The sequence below is a fragment of the Sturnira hondurensis genome, unplaced genomic scaffold, assembly GCF_014824575.4.
Source record: "Sturnira hondurensis isolate 20B ecotype Veracruz unplaced genomic scaffold, ASM1482457v3 Scaffold0022566, whole genome shotgun sequence".
Lineage (NCBI taxonomy): Eukaryota > Metazoa > Chordata > Mammalia > Chiroptera > Phyllostomidae > Sturnira > Sturnira hondurensis.
Genome location: NW_028095197.1, coordinates 6,984,650 through 7,007,361, shown reverse-complemented (window position 1 = coordinate 7,007,361; position 22,712 = coordinate 6,984,650). Strand labels below are relative to the sequence as shown.

Here is a 22,712-nt window from a genome sequence, read left to right as displayed (position 1 = left end):
AATTTCTTGCTCTTCCTCTTCTCCTTCTGGAACCCCTATGATTCAGATGTTGGGAAATTTAATTGTCCCAGAGTTTCCTGAGCCTCTCCTCATGTTTTTGAATTCTTGTTTCTTCCTTCTTCTCCAAATCGTTGATTTGAGTTCCTGTTTCCTTCTCCTCACTGTTGGTTCTCTGTACATTTTCCTTTACTTCACTTTGCATAGTCTTCACTTTTCCCTCTATTTTGTGACCATACTCAACCTTTTCTGTGAGCATCCTGATTACCAGTGTTTTGAACTCTGTATCTGATAGACTGGCTATCTCTTCACCACTTAGTTGTATTTTTTCTGGAGCTTTGATCTGTTCTTTCATTTGGGCCTAATTTTTAATCTACGTGAACCTATTATGTAGTAAGGGGTGGAGCCTTAGGTATTCACCAGGGTGGGGCAACTCATGTCTCTGTGTTGCGGTGCTGTATGTGGGGGATGGGTCTGAGAGGGAACAATGCCTCTTGCTCAGCCCTCAGCTGGCCTTTGGGCACTTCCTCTGATACCCACAAACAAATTGGGCCCTTGGTTCTGATTCTAGTGTGGGTGTTTACATTCTAGGACCCTGTGTGTCCCTCCAACGAACTCTCCTATGAGGCTGGGGGTTTCTTCTGCCAGCTCAACCCCCATAGGTTTTCTCAGTCAGAGGTTTTGAGTCTTTAGGTCTCGCACCAGAACCCTGGGTTGCATGGTCTGTCTCCCTTTAACATTTCATGTAATAAAGGCTTGGTGATGATGAACTCCTTTAACCTTACCTTATCTGGGAAACACTTTATCTGCCCTCCTATTCTAAATAATAGCTTTACTGGATAGAGTAATCTTGGATGTAGGTCCTTGCCTTTTATGACTTTGAATACTTCTTTCCAGCCCCTGCTTGCCTGCAAGGTTTCTTTCGAGAAATCAGCTTAGTCTTATGGGCACTTCTTGTATTCAAAAAGAAACACACAAAGACACACCATAATCAAGTTACCCAAGCAAGATTAAAGATAAGGACAGAATCTGAAAGCATCAAGAGAAAAGAAGTTAGTTACATACAGGAGAGTTCCCAGAAGACTGTCAGCTGATTTCTCAAAGAAACTTTGCAGGCTAGTGGGATTGGCAAGAAATATTCAAAGTCATGAAAAGCAGGGAACTACAGCCACTATTGCTCTAACCGGCAAAGCTATCATTTAGAATCAAAGGGCACGTAAAGAGACAAGAAAAAACTAAAGGAGTTCATCATCACTAAACCATTATTATATGAAATGTTAAAGAGGCTTATTTAAAAAAAGGAGATCAAAACTATGAACAATAAAATGGCAAAAATATATATCTAATGACATTTGAATCTAAAAAACAAACTAAGCAAATGAGAGGAACAGAGATAGATCATGGATACAGAGAATATCTCTATGGTTGCCAGATGGGAGAGGGATGTGGGGGAATGGGTGTTGAGGTGAAGGGATTAAAAAGTACAAATAGGTAGTTACAGATCAGCCATGGGGATATAAAGTACAGTTCAGGAAATGGAGTAGCCAAAGAACTTACACACATGACCTGTGGACATGAACAATGGTGAGGAGATTGCTTCATGGAGTAGGGGGTGCTGGGTGGAGAGGGACAGAGGGGGAAAAATCAGGATAACTGTAATAGCATAATCAATAAAATATAATAAAAAAGAAGAATGTATTTCCACTGAGGCTTTTGCTACTCTGGTTTATCTGTTAGTATGATCTACCTACTTTCTGCCTTCCAAACACTCATTGGCATCTCAGGTCTGCTGATGGTTCTGCATCCTATGTCATAGCAGTTAGGTATTTATTTCCTGTTTGTACTTCTTTACAGTCATTACATCAGACTTCAACAGGAATTTCAATGTTCTTCTTAAACTGGATGCCCCAAAGTGAACAGAGCACCCAAATAATATTCCGTGTTTTCCAAAGGAAAGAGCGCAGCATGAATGACCTCACAAATGTAGGAATTCACAGGAACTACTCTGCCAGCTTAGCTGCCCCTGGCACTTATACCATCTCTCTGCTGCTACCACCATGCCAGAGGCTGAGCAGACCCCTCTATACTCCTGCTCTAATATGCTCCAGTGTTCTCTAGCCTGCTATTCAGCTATCATCCTAGGACTTTCTTTTATTGCTCCCATGTTTCCTAGCTTCCCTATCTTGAATTACTCTCTTGTTTTGCTTGAGTGTACACTAGAAGCTTCCTAAGAGAGGATACATGATGAGTAAACTTCTACTGAGTTTGCATATATAGAAATTTTTTTTACATTTGCATTTTATTGATTGTTTCATTGGATTTAGAACTATAGGCTACAAATAATTTTCTGGCAGACTCTTGAAGGCATTAATATTTATTTTCTGCTGTTGCAGGTGAGAAGGCCAATGCTGTCTGATTCCTGATCCTTATATATAACCTTTTATTTCTCCCTGGAAGCTTTTAGAATCTTCTTTTTTAACTTTATATGTTCTTCACATGTGGTCAATCTGCCATGTTAAACAGGACTTGTCACGTGCTTTAATTTTGTCTCCTCAGGGAGACAGCAAGTATAACAGAAATAGCATTGACCCTGAAAATTATGTTTAGGTACATAGATATGACTATTGCATAGTTTTATGTATGTAAAGTATCTGGCACATATTGAATCCCTATCTCCCAAAAGGGAATGTAAACATTTGAGGCTTGGACCCAGGTTTTTCACATCCTTATGATTCTCCCCATATCTGGCACATACTAGGTGTTCAATAGATTCTTAGGAAATAGGACTCGATGACTTGATGAATCATAGTTCTGTCTTCACCATTACTTTTCTGTGGGATTTTACTTACGATATTTGTTTTTACTGTGTCTCACTTTGCATGTTTGTCAATAAAATGTTAAAATGTTACCTTGTTTGTCAAAAAGGTAAAATACTTTTTCATTTGCTTATTGTTCATGGGTGTAGTAAGGCTGCAGTTAGTAACATGAAAATATTCTAGAAAGTTGAAATTCCTCTACAGATATCAAGTATTATCACTCTCCTTAAGATAGGTGAACATGTAGTTGGACTTTCCTAGGCATATGGGAGACATTCTGTTTTGAAGACAAGCCTAGGCTAAATGACCTAGCTCAATGTCTCATGATATATGTTCCTAATATTACCAAAAGGTATATTTGCCTATGTTGCCTTTCTAAATTCTCAGCTCTAGTTTGTCCTCCTCATCAAGAAACCAAGAAATGTCACTTTGTTTCAGCTGCTGAAAGCTATGCAAACAGCAGTAGAAAGAGAAAGACAGTGGATATGAGTTTTTGGTCTCAAAGCTGAATAAACCTTCCTAATTTTTTAGTAAAAGTTTAGTAAAACTCATTTACTAAATCCAAAGTGTTTAGAAAAAGAAATGTGATATTTCCTATAATAAATAATGGAGAATAAACAGTTTATAATTCGGATATTTATGAGAAATGTACAGAAAGAAAAGGCATTTTTGAATTTTCAGAATCTAAGCAATGGAGTGAAAATAAACATGAAAATTCATGTAATCAAGTACAGGCAGCACTGATGATGCGGAGAAATCGTGTAAATGAAGAAAGTAATGTCTGTATCTAACAAGAATAAAGGTAACTTGTGTGTGATTGGAAAGAAAATAAACAATCAATTAACCTTTAATTTAAACTTCTGTTATCAAAGCTGATTACTTTCTATTGTAGTGCTTTTTGAATTTAACTTCTTAGCAGTAAATCCTCTATTTTCTAACTGAAATCTTATAGAACCAATAAACGTGAAGCCGCTCTTTTTGAATTAGGAACCTCAGAATGAGGAGCTAGAACAAAATTCAACCCATCACCTCTCTTCCCCCATAGTAACCCTTTGACTCCTCTAAGGAAATAGAGTTTGAAAATTGTCAGTTCAAGTAAGGTATTCTATTAGCTAAGCAAGGTTTTATTAAAGTGATCATGAGTCCAACTGGTTGTGAGAAAATAAAAACATGTCTTAATTTCTAAATCAGGGTCCTTGAGGGGGAGAGGGGCAAAAAGGAACTAAATGGTAATGGGAAAAAATACAATAAAAAAATTTAAAAAATATAAAGCAGGGTCCCTGATCCACTCTAAAAAATCACGACTGTCCTCCATGACAGAGGTATAAACTAGAGAATCCCTTATCAATTGGCTCTGTTCTTTCCTGCTTCAGGTATTAATTAGTATGCGGGGTTCTAATGACTGACTTCTTGAGATTTTCAAACAACTAAATTCCAAGTTGGAAATACCAGTTACTCCCACCGAGGGGAGGGAAGTATGTCTATTTGTAAAGAAATAGAAAAAAGTCTTTAACTCACCCAGAGCACAAGGACATTCATGAGATGGTCTATCTGTGTCCGTTTGAAGGAGGACTTCCCACTGTTCTGCATTAATTTGGTGTCTGGTCCTAAGTAAAACAGGGAGACACCAGCTCTTAGGGTCACTGAATATACTTAGAGGCTTGAAATTGGGTTAGAATGTACGTTTATGATCACCTAATCAAACTTCTTTCCAGTCCCAGGCAATAAAGTCCCGGAGAAAGGCCCATAGTTGGTGCCAGTAACTCAGAGAATAGAGTTTGTTTCTAAGGATAATTCCAATCACTTCTGCAAAGTGCGGTAATGCTGGCCTCTCTTGCTGCAGCACCTTAGATGTGTAGTCTTTCACAGATGAGCTAGTCAGAATAGGAGCCACGATTTTCTCTCTCATTACCATCTGGCTTATTTACCTTAGAAAAGGGATTTTCTGAGAAAGAGATTCCTCCTTTTTTTTTGGGGGGGGGGCACTGTTGAACCAGGTTCTATTTATAGTTTCTAATTTGGAAAGAGAGAAAAAAAAAAGCAATGGCAGCGATTTCTTCTGAGGTGGAAGCTGGGGATCTAAGACTTCTCTGGGGCTGAGAGGCAGACTCTGTATTCTTCCTGATAGGGCAGAGAGTAAGCAGAAGTAAAAAGCTTTTAATGGCCAAGGGACTAGAGTTGGAAATTATTGACCAGAGATACAGCTGGAGAGAAAAGTTTATTTTATTTTTATTAAATAATTTTTATTTATTAATATTTTTTGAGAGAGAGGGAGAGAGAGAGAGAGACACTTGTTGTTACACTTATTTATGTATTCACTGGTTGTTTCTTAAATGTGCCCTGACTGGGGAACAAACCCACAACCTTGGTGTATTGGTATGATGCTCTAACAAACTGAGTTACCCTATCAGGGTGTTGCAGAGAAAAGTTTAGAAGAAAGTGTAAGTAGCAATTTCTCTGGCCTTTTACATTCTGCTTATTATTTTTAGATGGACTCTAATGAAGGAATTTTATCAATGTTGATATAAGAGCTTCAGCTGGAACTTCCCTGGTATGTGGGCAAACACCAGAAATGCAGTGCATGAGCTATGCCATTCTTTCCTTTTAAGCACTCCTTGAAGGCCTGAACTAATGAGAAGTTTGGCTGAGAGACTGAAAGCTGCAAGGGACAGTACCTTCCAGGGGTTCACAGAAAGGCTGCTCCTACACCAAGTTTTAAGGAGAATGTGGAGATCACAGTGGAACTTTCACATTCTGTAGCAGGAAGAACTCAATTTGCACTGCATACCTCTCATCAGTTTGCCTGTTTTGAGCTTTCCAAAGCCCCCAGACATTTTCACTACCATGTAACCAACAAAGAGTTGGAGGGAAACCTTAACCTGACTTGTGCTGGTTGGTAACCTCACTGCCATTGCTTTAGGGAAAAATATTTTGCTGACAATTGAGCTTTTTATGTGTGATGATACATGTGGGTACCTGCTTAAGTACAATGAAAAAAGTCTACTTCAAATCTTTTGTGTTTGGGAGGACTAGGCAGCCTGGAAGCTGCCACTTACAGTAAGGTCAAAAGTCAAGGAAGAAAGTTCCAACAAGACCTCCATGGACTCTTAAGCTTCTCTCTAGGGTTTGGATCTCATTATTTTCCATGGAAGTGAGGCATCTAGGATTGCCCTGTCTAGGAGTAAGCTCTCTAGAAGGGGAGCTCTGAGTTGAGTAGAGTTCACTGTGGTAAGTCTTCCTTGATGCTATCTTCAGAATCCCCATCTTCTTACTGTGGTTATTGTCAGCACTGCCCACAGTAACTGAGGGCATAGGGCAGCACCGAAGGTTCTGTCATTTTCCCAAGCCACATCATAGCCCAAGAAAATCCCTCACTAAGTATAAGGGATTATGGTTCTAAAGGACATTTCAAGAGAGGGCACTGGCTAATGTTCCACTTTTGCCTTTCCTCTGGCATGAACCCTTCATATTGTATTTTATATTCTTCTCTATAATGAGCACTGTGTTTATTCTCCCCTCATGGGAGAAATCTCCCTTTTCACAAATCCCCCTTTCACACACCAATTCTATGTGTACTTCTCTATGTATGTCTTCTCTGTGTCCAGATCTGATTGGAAAGACTCATGAATGCCCTGTGGTCTTGGAACACAAAGCCTTCCTCTAACAATGGCAGCACTGATATGTTGACAGCTCATTGCTTGGGGAAAAAGGTTTTTTTCTGTTTTTTTTTTTATTAGAAAGTATATTTTACTTCTTTAAAAATTTTTTATTGTTGTTAAAGTACAGTTGTCTCCATTTCCTCCCCACCACTCCCCCCAACCCCAGCCATCCCTACCTCTTCACCTTGATCCTGCCCCCCTTTGGCTTTGTCCATGTGTCCTTTATACATGTTCTTTGATGACCCTTCCCTCTTTCCCCTTCATTATCCCTTCCCACCTCCCCTCTGGTTACTATCAGTTTGTTCTTTCATTCAATGTCTCTGGTTATGTTTTGCTTACTTATTTGTTTTGTTGATTAAGTTCCACTTATAGATGAGATCATACAGTATTTGTCTTTCACTGCCAGGCTTATTTCACCTAGCATAATGCTCTCCAGATCCATCCATGCTGTTGTGAAGGGTAGGAGCTCCTTTCTTTCTGCTGCATAGTATTCCTCTGTGTAAATGTACCACAGTTTTTTGATCCACTGATTTACTAATGGGTACTTAGGTTGCTTCCAGCACTTGGCATTGTAAATTGTGGTGCTCTGAACATTGGGGTGCATAGATTAAAACTTTTTTCTTAAATCATCCATCCATCCATCCATCCCCCTTTCTATCTGTCTCAAAGCCATAGTATTCTGATATATATCTGAGTACTATCTACATCCTGAAACTTAAGGACTCACAACTTGGCCATGAATTGCACCCAGCTGGCCGGGGGTCTAACTGGGATTCCAGGGAGACAGACGTACCAGTATAAATCACTAAGCCATAGCACCAATCTGTGTTCCTGATAACGCATCCTCGGAGTAGCAACTTGTCATGGTCCAGGATGTAGCTTTTTCCCTTATAAGTCAGTATTCCTGTGAATCTGTCCAACTTGTTATTGGGAGATTCACACTTCACTTCTCCTGAAAAAGGAAAAAGTATGAGCTCCAGCTCTGTAATCTTAGGTAGAAGGAAGTTTAACACAAAATAGGGAAACATCTCTTTCAAAATACATACACATCTTTTTCCTATCCTCTTTCAGATGCTGCCCATTTCTCACCCACTCCGTTCAGAAAGGCAGACCTTTGTCTGGGCATCAAAGAGGAGTAACTGTATTTGTGACATGGGTTATCCACAGAGAGTCATGGATGAGAAAAGCCTGAGAGATAACTTATCACTATCAGTACTGTCAGATCACATGAACTCTAAACGTGAAAAAAATTGAAAAACTACTTAAAGAAAACCTAGTGTTTTTTCAAAATGAAAATAATGAGCTTCTCCTGATTAGTAAAGCAAACTATACCTTTTGTAAATATATATACAATATTAAAAGGAGAAAGAAATTTACCCATTACCTAGAGATAAAAGCTATTGACATGTTTTGAAGTACATCCTTCCAAGTTTTTCTATACATGTACTCATAAACAAACATATATATATATATATTTCAAAAAGCAAGTTTATGCTATATATACTAAACAGTCTATTGTAATGTTTTTCTACTTATGAATATCTTGTAAATATTTTTCCTGTGCCAATAAATATACATTTGAATATTGCTCTTAAAAAGTTGGATTGAATGTGGGAGGTGGGGGTGGGTAGGGCAGGGGAGTGTAATGGGGGGGAATAGAGACAACTGTAATTGAACAACAATAAAAAAAGTTATAAAGAATTCACTGTATGAATGTACTATACTTTATTTAACCAGTCCTCTACTGATAAAAATGTGGGTGGGCAAGCCTATATGCTAACTCACCATCAAAGGCAGACAGCAGTTTCAAGTTAGCTTCCATTTGGCTGGTAACTGAGAGGGCCTGTTTCACTTTCAGGTTGGTTTCACTAGAGAAAAGGACACAGTCACCAGCATACAGGGCACATACACAACAGCACCACAGGTCCAGTTTCTCCTACGTTTTCATGAAGTTTTAGAAAGTAGATGTTGCCAACAGAACTCCAACTATAGGTTGGAGCAGCATGAGTCACTCCCATTATTTTCTCTCAAGGACGCTATTGGGGTGGGATGGTTCTAGAAGGACACTGGTGTCAGTGCACTGACTCCCCTCTCTCACTGCAACACATCCCCACTCTCTTAACCAGCCCGTGAGATCTTGCTGGACAGGTGCTTGAGCTGAAGAGACATCACAAACGACATGGACGATGCACCTGCTCTATTCAAGAATAAGAAACATGTCCTGATAAAAACCTGCTCATGCCTTCAAGTAAACATACTAATTACTTCATAAATGTTTATAGGAGTCATGAAGGGATACCAGTTAGCCATTTGCTGATACAAGAATTCACTGAGAGAGAAGCAAAAACCGAAGCCACATTTCACGAAGCTCATGGGCACCAAGAGGAATAGTTGTAAGAATACAGATCCACACAGAACTCTACAGGACAAGCTCTCTGAAGACCGACGGTTTCTACCTTAAATCCTTTATAGAACATGGGGTTTAATCAGTAAATAATTACCTCCATACTTATTTTTCACCCCTGGAAACTTTGGAACTCTACTTTAAAATTTTATAGTTCTGTTAACCCCTTTCCTGTCACTCAGCATTAATAAATACAGCCAGACAGAGTGTCTCAGTGATGGATAATGCGGAGTTTATTTGCCCAGATAATTCACCCAGTGAATGCTCAATTATTGCTGTCTAAACCTTGGCTTTAGACTTGAGGTCCCAAGAGTCTGACCTCCTCTCTTATCTGGATATTTCTAGCCTCTGTGGTACTTTGATCTGAGAATAAAGTTCATTCTCTGCATCATGTTCTCCCTCCATGAAGTCACTCTATGCTGACTTGGTCACCTTAATGGACCATTAAGAAGGGAACACTTACCCATCCAGTTCTGCTGTTTCTACATACGTCAAACTGTAGGGCTCACTGCTAGAGAGTAACAGTATGTCAGCCTGTGGCCAGAAAAGTCAGAGAAGATAAGGAAAACAGAAAGGCAGACTTTTAACACTGCAGTATGACAAGAGCAGTTACCTCAGCAACAGATGTTCATCCTAAGAATTTTATAGACATTTGGTTTACTTTCTTTGTCTAGGACCCATCACTGCTACCATACACCCCTCTCATTAACAACCCTCACGTTACCTGTAGCTATAGTAAGAAGTGGACAAGAACAAGCTTATCACAGGTACTGTTGATCTCTGGATGCAAAATGAGGCAGGTGAAAGTCACCGAAAGCAGTGGTAGTGGAAGGGCCCGAAGGGCTCCCCTGTACTCACTCCGGCCAAAAGAGAAAAAGCCACAGTCCAAAGAGGTACTCACTGTAACAGGCTGATTATTTTCTAATTTTATTATATCTCCCACTTGGATATTCATCCATTTTTTCTCCTCCATCCTGTAAGAAAATAACCCTTGAAAGCCTGGTCTGAGAATTCCCCCAAAGCCCTGTTATTGCAGTCAAGAAAGAAAAAAAGAAGAAGAAGAAAGCTGAGAGGAAGTCAAGGCTCAGAGGAGGACCAACCAGTTTGTGATGCATTGGTGCTACAGTCAAGAGTGGGGCCCATTTTTTTCAAATTCCAGGGTTATAGTTCTTTAAATCTTATTACACATGCAATATTCTTTGAGTGTTATAATATAAACATAAGTCCTTATTGCAAAATCACTATTTATATATCCTTGAACCTATTTCCTTTGGTTTCAAGTATCATCTCTGTGCAGATAAACCTCAATACCTTTACTTATTTTGTTCCTAATTTTCAAATCTGGGTGATGGTATTAAAGGGTAGTAGCAATAAGCTTTGGAGAAAAACATCTGAGTGTTTTATTTCATCTTGATTCACAAACTATTACTACTTTGTTCCTGGACATTGTAACAATGTGTCCCAGATTAGGGAGAGGGGGAGATAGCCCCTGCTAATTTAAAATATTCAATCCTGTTGTGCTCTAAGTACATTTGTAATTCCCATGCATTGCAATAGAACTTTTGTTTAGAGAATTTGGTCATATTACTAGACAAGGCATTGCTTTGACTCCAGAGGAGATCATTCATATCATATTCTCTGTTTTATGTGAATGGTCCCCCCTGGAATTCTGTAACACTCTGGTACTTTTCCTGATACACTTAGAAATGCTAGATAAAATAAAGTCAACACGTTTTATAAGCAAGGCTATATTTAACACAAAGTAAGGAGCCAGGAAAAAAGACAGGACTGAAATCCAGAACAGGAGCATGTTCTTAGCTGTTCTTGCCCTTAGTGAGGGAGAGGGATTGCCAGTCTTAGTATTGGGCTGGACAAAAAGTCTGTATGGTTTTTTCCATAAAAGACACATTTTTTCATTTTTACCAATAACTTTATTGATTTGGATATTTTGAGTATGTCAGCTATCTCCTGTGTGGTATAACATTGATTGTTCTCAATTAATGTCTTGAGCTGATCGCTGTCATCTTTAACTGGTCTACCCGACCTTGGAGCATTGTCCAGTGAGAAATCTCCAGCATGAAACTTCACAAATCACTACTGACATGTTCAATCAGTTACAGCACTTTCTCCATACACGACACAAATCTTCTTTTTTTGCATTTCAGTTGCACTTTTACCTTTCTTGAAATAGTAAAACATAATATACTGAAAATGTTGCATATTTCTCATCTTCAATATTAATATGGCTACACAAAAATTCACCAATTTTGATAAGTTTTTTAAATGCACAATGATATGACAGCTGTCACAATACAATCTAACAAAATTGTTTTGAATGAGGTTAAAGACAACTAACCGCTACTAGAGCCAGTTTACAGAGAAAACCAAACAAGCTTTTTGGCCAACCGAATAATTTATAACTTGAGCTTTCTTTAGCCCATCAAAGGGACAAGAGATTAAGCCTTAGAACCTTGTGAGGCAATGAGTTGGAACTAAGAACCCTCCTAAAGCCAGGGCTCTAGAAGGGCAACATCATTAGGAAAAAGGTGGTCTGGAAAAAAATCAAGAAAGTTTGTCTCTCTCACCCTGTGGGTGAGGGAATGGAGAACTCTTCTGAATTTGTAACCTCATGAGGTATGGGAATAGGTGATGCCCTTGAGTTACTTGGCAGAGGCAAACACACAACCCCTTGGGAGGGGTAAAGCCTGAACTCAGGCCACTTACAGTATCCATAAAGAAAGTTCCAGTGGGGCTTTGCCAGATAGCTCAACTGGTTAGAGTATCATCTCAATGCACTAACATTGTGGGTTTGGTCCCTGGTCAGGGCACAATCAAGAAGCAACCAATGAATGAGTAAATAAGTGGGAGAACAAATTGATATTTCTCTCTCTCTCTTAAAAAAGATTCTGCTATAGATGCCCTTTTAACCAAAATTATTGAGAAAATGACAGAAATCACAACTTGCAAAGCAGACAAACTTTTTCATAGCAGTGCTGCTCAGAACCATATGTTCTAGAAAAAGAAAGCTACTTTCTGGAATACAGACTATTTCAACAACCAGCCTCACCCCCAGTGTTCAATTACAGACACTCGCTGGGTTATAAAGTCTAACCAGGGCCCTGCTTCTGAACTCCCACCATAAAACCACTTTGACAAATTCCTCTCCACTAATCTTATAAAACTCAAGTGCTCAAGTTACTCAGGGAGTTCATTTGATGAAAATTATTTGAAGAGTAACTCCCTAGCCTTGCAAAGTTCTAAAACACTTTGATCCTTTCTTTTTATTTCTATTTATTTCCTTCTTTTATTTTTCTTTCTAAAAAAATTTTACTTATTTATTTCCAGAGAGAGGGGAAGAGAGGGAGAAAGAGAAGGAGAGAAACATCAACTGGTTGCTTTTCATATGTGCCCCGACCTGGGACTGAACCTGCAACCCAGGCATGTGCCTTGACCAGGGATCAAAGCAGTGACCTTTCCCTTTGCAGGATTACACCCAACTGACTGAGCCACACTGGTCAGGGCAGCTTTTCTTTTTATGACAACTGCCTTTTTTGGTGGTATTTGTGAAAGGCTTCAACAGATCAAAACTCTTGAGGAACTAATCCACCATGAGTAAGAATCAGCAACTATATAATAAATATAAGGATTAGATGTGCTTGGTGATACTTAGATGATAGGTTGGCTATCTCCTCACTGCTTAGTTCCTTTTCTGTAGTTTTGATCTGTTCTTTCATTTGGACCATATTTCTTTGTCTTGGTGCACCTATTACATTGTAAGGGGTGGAGCCTTAGGTATTTGCCAGGGAGGAGCAACCCATGTTGCTATGTTTTGGCAGTCTGTGGGGGAAGGGTCAGAGAGGAAAAATGTTTGCTCAGCTCTCACCCCACTTTTAGTCACTTCCCTCACTTCCCATGAGCAAATTGGGGCATTCTGACATTGATTCCCGGGTAGATGGGCTTGTGTACATTCTAGGACCTCCTGGGTCTCTCCAACTAACTCTCTTGTGAGGCTGGGAATTTCTCCTGCAGCTGCAATTCCCATAGGTTTTTACAACCAGAGGTTTTTAGGCTTTATTTCCTGTGCTGGAACCCTGGTTTGTGTGGTCTGTCTCACTCCCCAGTTGTTCCTCCTGGTTTATCTACATGGGAATGTGGGACCAACTGGCTGGCCAGCCACTGCTTTGCCCACCTGGTCCGCCTTCTTGCCACATGACCTCTTCGCCCCGGCTGCCCACCTCTGCCCCTCTTACTAGTCTGGATGAATGTTTCTTCTTTAACTCCTTGCTTGTTGAACTTCCATACAGTTCAATTTTCTGGCAGTTCTGGTTGGTTTTTGTTTTTAAACTTGTTGTCGTCCTTCTCTTGGTTGTGTGAGGACGCAAAATGTATCTACATACCCCTCTATCTTCACTACTGGGTGTTCTATAAGGCCGCCATGAAAAAAGACTGGATCTCAATCATGAATTCCTTCAGGTTTGTGCTTCTTTGCCATCTACTTCTGCACACACTGGTCACTTTTCCTCTCATACAATCATTAATTGTTGAATTCTTCCCTATCTCTTAAAGCCTAGCACTAACATCACTTCCTCCAGAGAGTCTTCCTTGATTTCTTTAACCTGCTATGATCACTTATTTTTATTAATTCTTACAAATGTTTGTACGTCTCATGATACTCTTCATATTTTTGTCTTAAATAGGAATTGTGCCAGTCTCTCTCCATTCCTGCCAAAGTTGAATTGCTCAGATTTTGCACCACCCCACCAAATATAACCATTTTCCTAACACTTTAGATAGTTATGACCAAACAGTAAGCAATGGGGTCAATGCCAATATTTTCTTTAGATTGTTAACAAAAAGATGGTCTGACCAAAGGCTATAGAAGAACGGACATAAGCCATGTCAGAATCCACTGATGTTCTAAACTGAACTAACCATGAAAAGGAGGACAGACTCACAGATGGAGAGCAGGATGACAGCTAGTGGGAGGAGGGGGTGAGGAGGTGGAGGGACTGAGCAAACAGGAAAAAGGACTCATGGACATGGACAACAGTGTGGTGATCGCTGAGGGGAGGGAGGTATAAGGAGACTAAATGGTAACAGAAGAAATACATAATAAAGATTTAATTCATTGAAAAATAAAAAGAATCCATTGGTGTTCTAAAGATATTGATGTCTCCATGCTGACCACTGCACTAATAATAATCACTTGAATGTTAATACCACATAATATTTTAATTGCTTTAATATATATTATTTCAGTTTTATTTTCATAAGCATAATCTAAGGTAGAGAATATTATCTGTATTTTATAGATCAGAAATATGAAGCCCAGAGAGGTCTAAGGTCAGATGGTGTATCCAGGGTAGGCTAGACCTAGACACACATCTTTCTGATGTCCAGTCCGAGGTTCTTCTCATCATCCCGAACTACCTTTCCAAAGGCCCTGGCACATTAAGAGTTCACAAGGCCAACCCCCGCCCAGAGCAGGTCCTACCTAAACCAGATTCCCTGGAAGGACTTACCTGCCATTCATCAGGACCAGAACAGAACGGTTGTTGACCTGATTGTCATTTCTGTGCTTTTTCTAAAATTATACAGGAAAATGTTCAGGAAATAGAATTAAGCTAACTGCATGTAGAAAATTAATATTTGGAAATATTACCTGATGTAGTTCACCCTCTTTATAATTTTCCTCTAACCCCCAAAGTCCTTCTACCATTAAAACCAGGCCAAGAGACTAATTATCTCTGAGAAGTTGAAAAGGGAGGTCTAAAAAAGAACCAAGGGAGAAGAAAGAGAGAAAATCTCGGCTTTAAAGATCAAAAGCCAAAGCCTGGGGGATGAGAACAAACAACTTATATCAAAGGCCACAGAGATGAGGTGGCAGGATGAGAGTCTCATACTTCTTGGTAGCTGCCAGGAAAGCTAAGTATCCTCAAGCACACTTCCACCCCACCCCTGGGAGATGGGCAGGACTGGAAAGGAGGCAGATGGAATCCTGAATTTGTCAGAACAGTTATGCTAAAGAGACTAAGTTCTAAACCAGAAGTAACTGGGTTATTCTGAATTGGCAAGTTAAGTTTCTGGCTCTTTAAAAAGAGTGGGAATAGTGCAGTGGTTATTATGAGCTATCCTGAATTAAGTTATAGAGAAGTAAAGTTGTATTTTTACATTGTGACTTCCATCACAATTTAGTTATGACTAAAATTTAAACCATTGTGTTAATTCTGGATTTAAAAAGTTACAAAGTTAAATAGCTGAAGAAACATCCTTTCAAACTTTGGTCTAGAAATCTTTTCTGGCAAAATCAGGACTCTCTCACAGAAGATGCAAGCAGGTCATCAAGACTGGCTCCCCAAATCCCACTAGTAGGCATGGTACTGGGTCCTCACCCTTACCCTTCTATGCAGGGCCTGCTCTGAGGAGTAAAGAGGAAGCCATGTAGCACCCACTGGGAGCCAGTTTCTCCCTCCAAGGCCAGGAAAAGAGTTAGCCCTTGCTTAAGCATGTCATAAGACTTTTTTAAAATTAGGGGGTCCTGGCTGTGCATACCTAATAGAATTGGAAGTTAGGGATAGGAAAAAGAGGGAGGAGGAAATAGAGGGACAAAAGGAAGACGGATATAAAAATGAGAGAAGAGGGAATGGAGAAAGAAGGATGAAAGCAAAACCAGAGAAAGCTAAGTGTGAAGGGAAGGAAAGTTGGGTTATTAAAAAAAAGATAGGCCCTTACTGGTGTGGTTCGGTGGGTTAAGCATTGTCCCGCAGACCAAAAGGTTGCCAGTTCGATTCCTGGTCAGGGCACATGCCTCAGTTGTGGGCCAGGTCCCCAGTTGGGGGCATGTGAAAGGCAACCAACTGATGATGTTTCTACCCCTTTCTTTCTCCCTCCCTTCCCCTCACTCTAAAAATAAATAAATAAAATATTTTTAAAAAGCCTAGAAAGCCTAGAAAAGGGCTTAAGAGTGGTAATAGTAGGAAGACAGAGAATGGTCTTGCATTGCCCCTTCTTGGCCATGCATAGACCACCAATCTTGGGCCTACAAAAAGTACATATTCATCTGGGACAGATAAAGAAACAAAAAAAGGAAACATCTCTTTCCAATCAGTGTTTTCTCCTAGCTCTAGAGAGTTCTGGGAAGTCCTTCTTCCCTCCCAGCTTGACTAGGTACAGAGAAGAAGTAAAGGCCCCAAAAGACAGTTTACCAGGTCATCCATGGCATCTTTCACTGCTGTTATGGACAGTACCACTATCAGAGGTATCACAGTTGTGTACCATGCCAAGGAGGAGATCTGGGGAATCAACTGTGAGATGGAAGGAGAGAAAAGCTTAGGTCAGAAAGCTTAAAAGACAATATATTTCCCGCCACCCCAACACCATTTTCACCTCCATAGGTTCATAATAAATTCAACTATCCTAGTTGCTTTCTACTGCTTGTAGCCTCCATATAATCCTCCAAATTATAAGCAAACATTTCCCAAGAAAGAAGGAAAGGAGACTATAAATTGCCAACTGTCTGTCCTGAACTCTACTACATTTTTCTTGATGGCAAAGGGCCACCTCTCCTGTGATAGTGGAGGGGCTGGTGGTAGTGGGTAGGAGTGGACATGGGAAAACCACACACCCTCTCCACACGCCTTCAGTGCAAGGGAAGTGGGATGATTTGTCCCTCTCTCCTAATGTGGGCCTACCCTGCCCTGCTTCCTCGCTCTGTTGCTGGTACTATTATGTTCTAGACCACTCTCCTTCCTCAGCACTCCTGCATTTTCACTTTCTGTCAGGTAGGCTCGGACAAGAGGGAGGAATGGGGTTATAACTGTGGTTGGGTGAAGACTTTGTAGTGTTCTATGGTCAGGCTGAGCTGTGGCCATGCAGCCATAAGGAGAGGGCTCCCCTTCCTTGGGGTCCAGAGACCTTGCCTCCTTCCTCTTGTAGAGGCTTGTTTCACCCGGGCTAACCCTGACCACAGCTACTCTAGAGGACTGGCCTGAGATCCCGACCATCCATTTGCCTGTTATCTACTGAGAGAAGGCATTTCTGTTTAGGGAGGAGGACTGATTATACAACCTGCCCCAGAGAGGTTGATAACATGTTCTGTGGAAAAGGCCCCAAAAGGCAATACCTGTAGGATTAGCAAAATGAGAAAATATGCATTAGCGAGTCTCTGGAACTGTTCAAATAGGTTCAGGGGCAAGAAGTTAAAGACATTATATTTTGAGGTCTTGATGGTATTGTTCTGTGAGTAAAGGAAACAAACACAATTAGAGGAATAAAAGACTCCTACCCCCAGTCTTAACAAGAAGGGCAAATGCCTCACTGTGAAATGGTAAAAAGCAATAGTTCCCCAACCAAAGGGAGGAAAGAAGTATTTGTTCCCCTTCCCTCACATTTTCTTTGAGGCCTACAGAGGTCTAGGGGATGCAAAGATGTCAAGGGAGATCAATACGGGGCTTTTTGTGGGAGGCAGAATGTATTCCTGCCCTGGAGAGAATTCTTTGATTATTCTTACTATTGATAATGATAATAAAATCAACAACAATACAAACTCACACTTACTATGTATTACATACAAGGTATCGTTCTAATCACTTTACATGTAGCAACTTATTTAATAGTCAAAACAACTCTATGACAGAGTACCATATGACCATCTTTTTGAGGATGAGTAAATTGAGTTATATTGAAGTTATTTGCCCAAGACTACACAGTTAGTTGCAGATTTGGGATGACACTGTCTCCTGAGACTCATTCCACTTGTGTAGACATCCAAATACTTATCCTTCTTAGAAGCATGAATCCTTCAGCTTCATCTTACCCACTGGCCCCTAAGGTCCTCCTCAGTCCTGAAAGGGCAAATCTTCCATTTGTGTTAGCCGCACTCCAGAGTTTAATGAAACTTTCCTTGGTCTGGCAAACTCATTTCAGTGTGCTTTTACCAACTGGTCTCACTGATGAAGAATGTCAGATGCTAAAAGCAAATTACTGTTTTTCAACCTTAGCCCACTGAAGGTTCCTACACTGGCTGCTGTCAGCACTGGAAAATCACTCACCCCTTACCTGTCCTGATGGAGTCTGAGAAGTCTGGCCTGCATCTGAGCTATTATTTTGCTAAGTGAAAATAAGAACTTGGCACCTCTTCAGTGCTGATCTTAAGATGTTGACAGGACCACCTTACTTTCTATCTTTGGGTCTTCAATCATTTGACCTACAATGTCGGAACTTGAATATAAGAGCTCAAGAAAAGCAGAAGAATGAGACCAAACAATTCTCCAAGAACAGGGCTTCTCTCTCACCTCCTTCATCTGTAAGGCCTAAGCAGAAGAATAAACCTATGTACAGGCCTGGAGCACAGACACTGCTCAAATACAAAGAATCTTGCTGGGCCCTGCCTTGGGAAGGCATCAGAGTTCTCCTAGAGAACCAAAATCATCCAGTCCTAAGGCTAAAACTTGCCCAGAAAGGCTAGATAGGCTACCTAGCTAAGACTTGCCCAATATCTGTTTCCCAAAGGAAGAGCAAATGATCAAATAGCTTACTGAGTAATTTAGAGATCCAAGCCAAAACTAAGATTTACTTGGTATTTCTCCATAATTTTTCCAATTAACAATCAACTGAACACTATACACTTCTCAAAGCTTGCTCAACTGTTCACAGCCCTATGTTGGGCTATACTAGTATAGGCTGAAAAAGATCTATCCCAGAGAAGGTCACAGGTTGGCCTTGAATGGAGTTCTAAGTAAGTGGTCTACAAGGACTCTTCAAGCCCTGAGAGTATGTTATTCTAAAGTGTGTCGTTCTAATATAGAAACAGTTTCCTTTGACCATAAGACACTCTGATTTCTTGGTGTCTAAGTCCAGATGGCTCAGACACTTGGACCCAAAGATCTTTTGATGTTCTGCCTTACTGAAGCAGCTGGCCATCACTATTTTCCACTTCATTTTTATAGCTAATAATGTTTATAGCTAATAATGTAAGTATTTCATGTTCCTATTCACTTTGGTAGCATTTGTTTAGCAAACAAAAACAAGAGTCATGCTGACTCTGTCTCAAGATAGAAGTATCAGTACTTCTTTACTAATTTGGCAACTAGAGTGTTTTGTTCTATTCTTATATGTGAAACCAGAAACAATATCTCAAGGATGGAATTAGAGAACATCATGCTAAGTGAAATAAGCTAGGCAGTAAAAGACAAAACACCATATGATCTCACCTCTAAGTGGAACCTAATCAACAAAACACAGAAAACTGTACTTGAACAAGAATTAAAAAAAACAAACAAACAAACAAAAAAACCCCAAATGAGCAAAATAGAACCAGAGACTTGAAAATAACGAACAAACTGACATTGACTGGAGTAGTGGCGGGAGGGGGATAATGGGGGAAAGAAGGGGAAGGGGCAAGTAAAGAAACATGAATAGAAGACTCATGTGCACAGACAATGAGAGGGATTGACTGTGGGAGTGGGGGGAGTGGGTTAGGGGTGAGCAATGGGAAAAAGGTAGGACAACTCTAATTGAACTACATTAAATTTTTAAAAATGCAGAACATCTGTTTAACTATGAACTTCCTCATTGTTCAGTTATTTTGACACATGTGATAACATTTAAGCATGATAGAGGTGGTGGATTTTGGTTTGGGCTATTCATTTATTTGGGCAGTATACTTGACTGATGGATAAATGAGGAAATAAAGGAGAACAGAAGGCCATGGACATAATGGGAATCAGTATTTAGGGGTTGGGAAGAGTAAAAGGAGTAGGAATGGAAGAAATTAGAGAAAGAGAAGGAAAATAAACAATGGGTAGGGCCAGGGAAATGAAATCATTGTTAAGTATATCACAATCAGTCAAATCTGCTTATTTATTCATTAGCTATTCAGCATATAACTACTGAATGCCATTTATGTGCCAAACACTGTGATAGGAACCGTGGATACAGACTGAATGAGACTCGTTCCCCTTTTTCAAGGGGTAACACTTTCTAGGAGAAGGTGAACTAACATTTTCCACAAATATATTTAACTCCTACAACCACCACGTAAGGTGGTGAACATTATCATGCCCTTTTTATAGACAAGGGAACTGAAAATCAGAGAAGTTAACATACCTAAGGATGCAAGGTTAGTAAGGAGTAGAGCTGTGTTAAAACTCAGGTCTGTCTGAAGCCAAAAGCTGCCCCATCCCAATGCTGTTTATGCAGGGCTAGGAGACAGAGAGAGGGAAAACCTGTTCCCATGGATATACCCTGAACACTGTTATCTTCCAGAACCTCTCTAACTCAGAAATCATAAACTAACATCCTACAGAGACTGTAAATATGTATGGCTATATATATTTATAGCTATATGATAATAAACCCTCACTTAACATTGTTGATAGGTTCTGCAACTTCAAGTGAGAGACATATAATGAAACCAGTTTTACCACAGACTAATTGATATAAACTAAAAGAGTTAAGTTTCTATGGCATCTCATCAATGTCTTAATGAAATAATGTATTTGAGGACCTGCTGTATATGAGTAGACAGATACAAAGCTGTGTGTGCATAAAATAACATCTATGAAAGCCTTGCTTGTAATTATGAAAGATTGGAAACAACCTAGATATGGATTCATAAGGAACTGATTACATAAACTATGCTAGATCTGCATAAGAAATACTATGCAGCTGAAAAACAAAAGAAAGGAAAAAGCTATTATGAAATTCTGATTACGAAAATATTTTTATGACATATTGTTAACATTCACAATATTGTAATAAGGTGGGAAAATAGGAATATGTATTTGCATTTGCTTTATTTGCACAAATAAGCACTGATAATGACACAAGAAACTACTAAAGCGATTCCCTATGGGGAGCAGATGTGGGCAAGCATGAGGTGTTGAGGCATGACTTTTCAATATGTATCTTTTTATGACTTATTTATTCATATATAAATAAGTAAAAAATGAACAATTCAACAGAAAATTAGCAAAGATCATTCATTAATAGGCAGTTTCCAGAAAAAGAAAGGCTAATTAACATGAAGAGATTAATGATCTCACTCAAAACTAAGGCAAGATAGAAAACAAAATGTCCTTCTTGAGCCATATTTTGGACTGTTCATGCCTGTTATGTATGAGGAGCAGAGCCCTAGGTGTTCAGCAGGGCTGGGCGCCTCAGTTGCTGGGTTGTGACGCTGTATGTAGCAATTTTAGCCACAAATTAGAAGGAAAATATGAAGGAAATTAGGAACATATGAAGGCTAAAGTAATTGAAATGAAGGGAAATGCACGGGAAACCAATAGTGATGGAAAGGAAACTGGGACTCAAATCAAGGGGGTGGACCAGAAGGAAGGAAGAAATGACCAAACAGGAAAAAGTGAAGTTACAAGAATTCAGAAAAATGAGGAGAGGCTTAGAAACCTCCAGGACATCTTTAAACGTTCCAACATCCAGATTATAGGGGTACCAGAAGGGGAAAAGAAACAGCCATGAGTGGAAAACTTATTTGAACAAATAATAAAGGAGAACTTCCCCAGTCTGGCAAAGGAAATAGACTCCCAGGAAATCCAGGAAGCTCAGAGAGTCCCAAAGGAGTTGGATCCAAGAAGGAACACACCAAGGCACATCATAATTACATTAGCCACGATTAAAATGAAGGAGAGAATCCTAGAAGCAGCAAGAGATAAGGGGACAGTTACCTACAAAGGAGTTCCCATCAGACTGTCAGCTGATTTCTCAAAAAAAGATCTTACAGGCAAGAAGGAGCTGGAATGAAGCATTATAAGTCATGAAATCCAAAGACCTACAGCCAAGACTGCTCTATCCAGCAAAGCTTTCATTTAGAATGGAAGGACAGATAAAGTGCTTCTCAGATAAGATGAAATTCAAGGAGTTCATCATCACCAAGCCCTTATTATATGAAATGTTAAAGGGACTTATCTAAGAAAAAGAAGATAAAAGATATGAACAGTGCAAGGACAGCAAACTCACAGTTATTAACAACCACACCTAAAACAAAAGCAAACCAAGAGGACAGCTAGATCAGGAGTGGAACCACAGAAATGACGAACACATGGAGGATTAGCAACAGGGGAGTGGGAGGAGGAGAAGGGGGGAGAAGGTACAGAAAATAAGTAGCATAGATGGTAGGTAAAAAATAGACAGGGGGGAGGACAAGAATAGTAGGGGAAATATAGAATCTAATGAACTTGAGACACGTGGTCATAAACTAAAGGGGGTGGGGGAGGGGGTGTGCAGGGTGGAGGGGAATGAAGGGGGGAATAGAACAACTGTAATGGTATAATCAATAAAATATATTTAAAAAATAAAATAAAATAAGATGCAAAAAAAGGAAACAAAATGTAATTTTTCTTTTAAAGCCTGGCAAAGATGAAATACATTGGTAACACCCCATTTGACAGGTGTATGGAGAAGCGAGCAATTTCTACTATAAGTAGAAATATAAATGGATTTAGTCTTTTTAGAGGTCAATCTGGCAACATGTATCAAGTTTTTAAATGTGTTTTCCTTTTCACCTAGCCAATCGACTTCTAGAAAACTCTTATAAGATATATTCACACTAAATGTGCAAACCCCCCCCCCCCCCCAAAACAAACCCCACACATAATGGTTCAGTCAGGATGATTTACCACAGCAAAGCACTGGAGACATTTTTTTGGAAGGAGAATGGATGAAGATATTTTAAATGTTCATCAATATGAAACCAGTTAAATAAATTAAGGATATCAATATAATGGAAAACTATGCTGCTATTAAAGGAATCAGGTAGATCTACATGTTTGTCATAGATGTCTAAATGAAAACAGAAGACTATGGAACTATGTTTTTATT

General features: G+C 39.6%; 1 protein-coding gene across 5 annotated transcripts in view; it reads right to left on the bottom strand.

Annotated features, from left to right (window-relative positions):
- LOC118979763 (phospholipid-transporting ATPase FetA-like) overlaps nucleotides 1–22,712 on the bottom strand; it is a 104,325-nt gene that overhangs the window by 40,957 nt on the left and 40,656 nt on the right. For all 5 annotated transcript variants that reach the window (XM_037035996.1, XM_037035992.1, XM_037035995.1 and 2 more), the window contains 8 exons: nucleotides 16,999–17,112; nucleotides 16,082–16,180; nucleotides 14,399–14,460; nucleotides 9,778–9,850; nucleotides 9,340–9,410; nucleotides 8,258–8,340; nucleotides 7,266–7,424; nucleotides 4,332–4,420 (listed from right to left, as the gene is read on the bottom strand). In XM_037035996.1, the coding sequence (XP_036891891.1) occupies nucleotides 4,332–4,420; nucleotides 7,266–7,424; nucleotides 8,258–8,340; nucleotides 9,340–9,410; nucleotides 9,778–9,850; nucleotides 14,399–14,460; nucleotides 16,082–16,180; nucleotides 16,999–17,112 (750 nt within the window). The remainder of the gene's footprint in view (nucleotides 1–4,331; nucleotides 4,421–7,265; nucleotides 7,425–8,257; nucleotides 8,341–9,339; nucleotides 9,411–9,777; nucleotides 9,851–14,398; nucleotides 14,461–16,081; nucleotides 16,181–16,998; nucleotides 17,113–22,712) is intronic.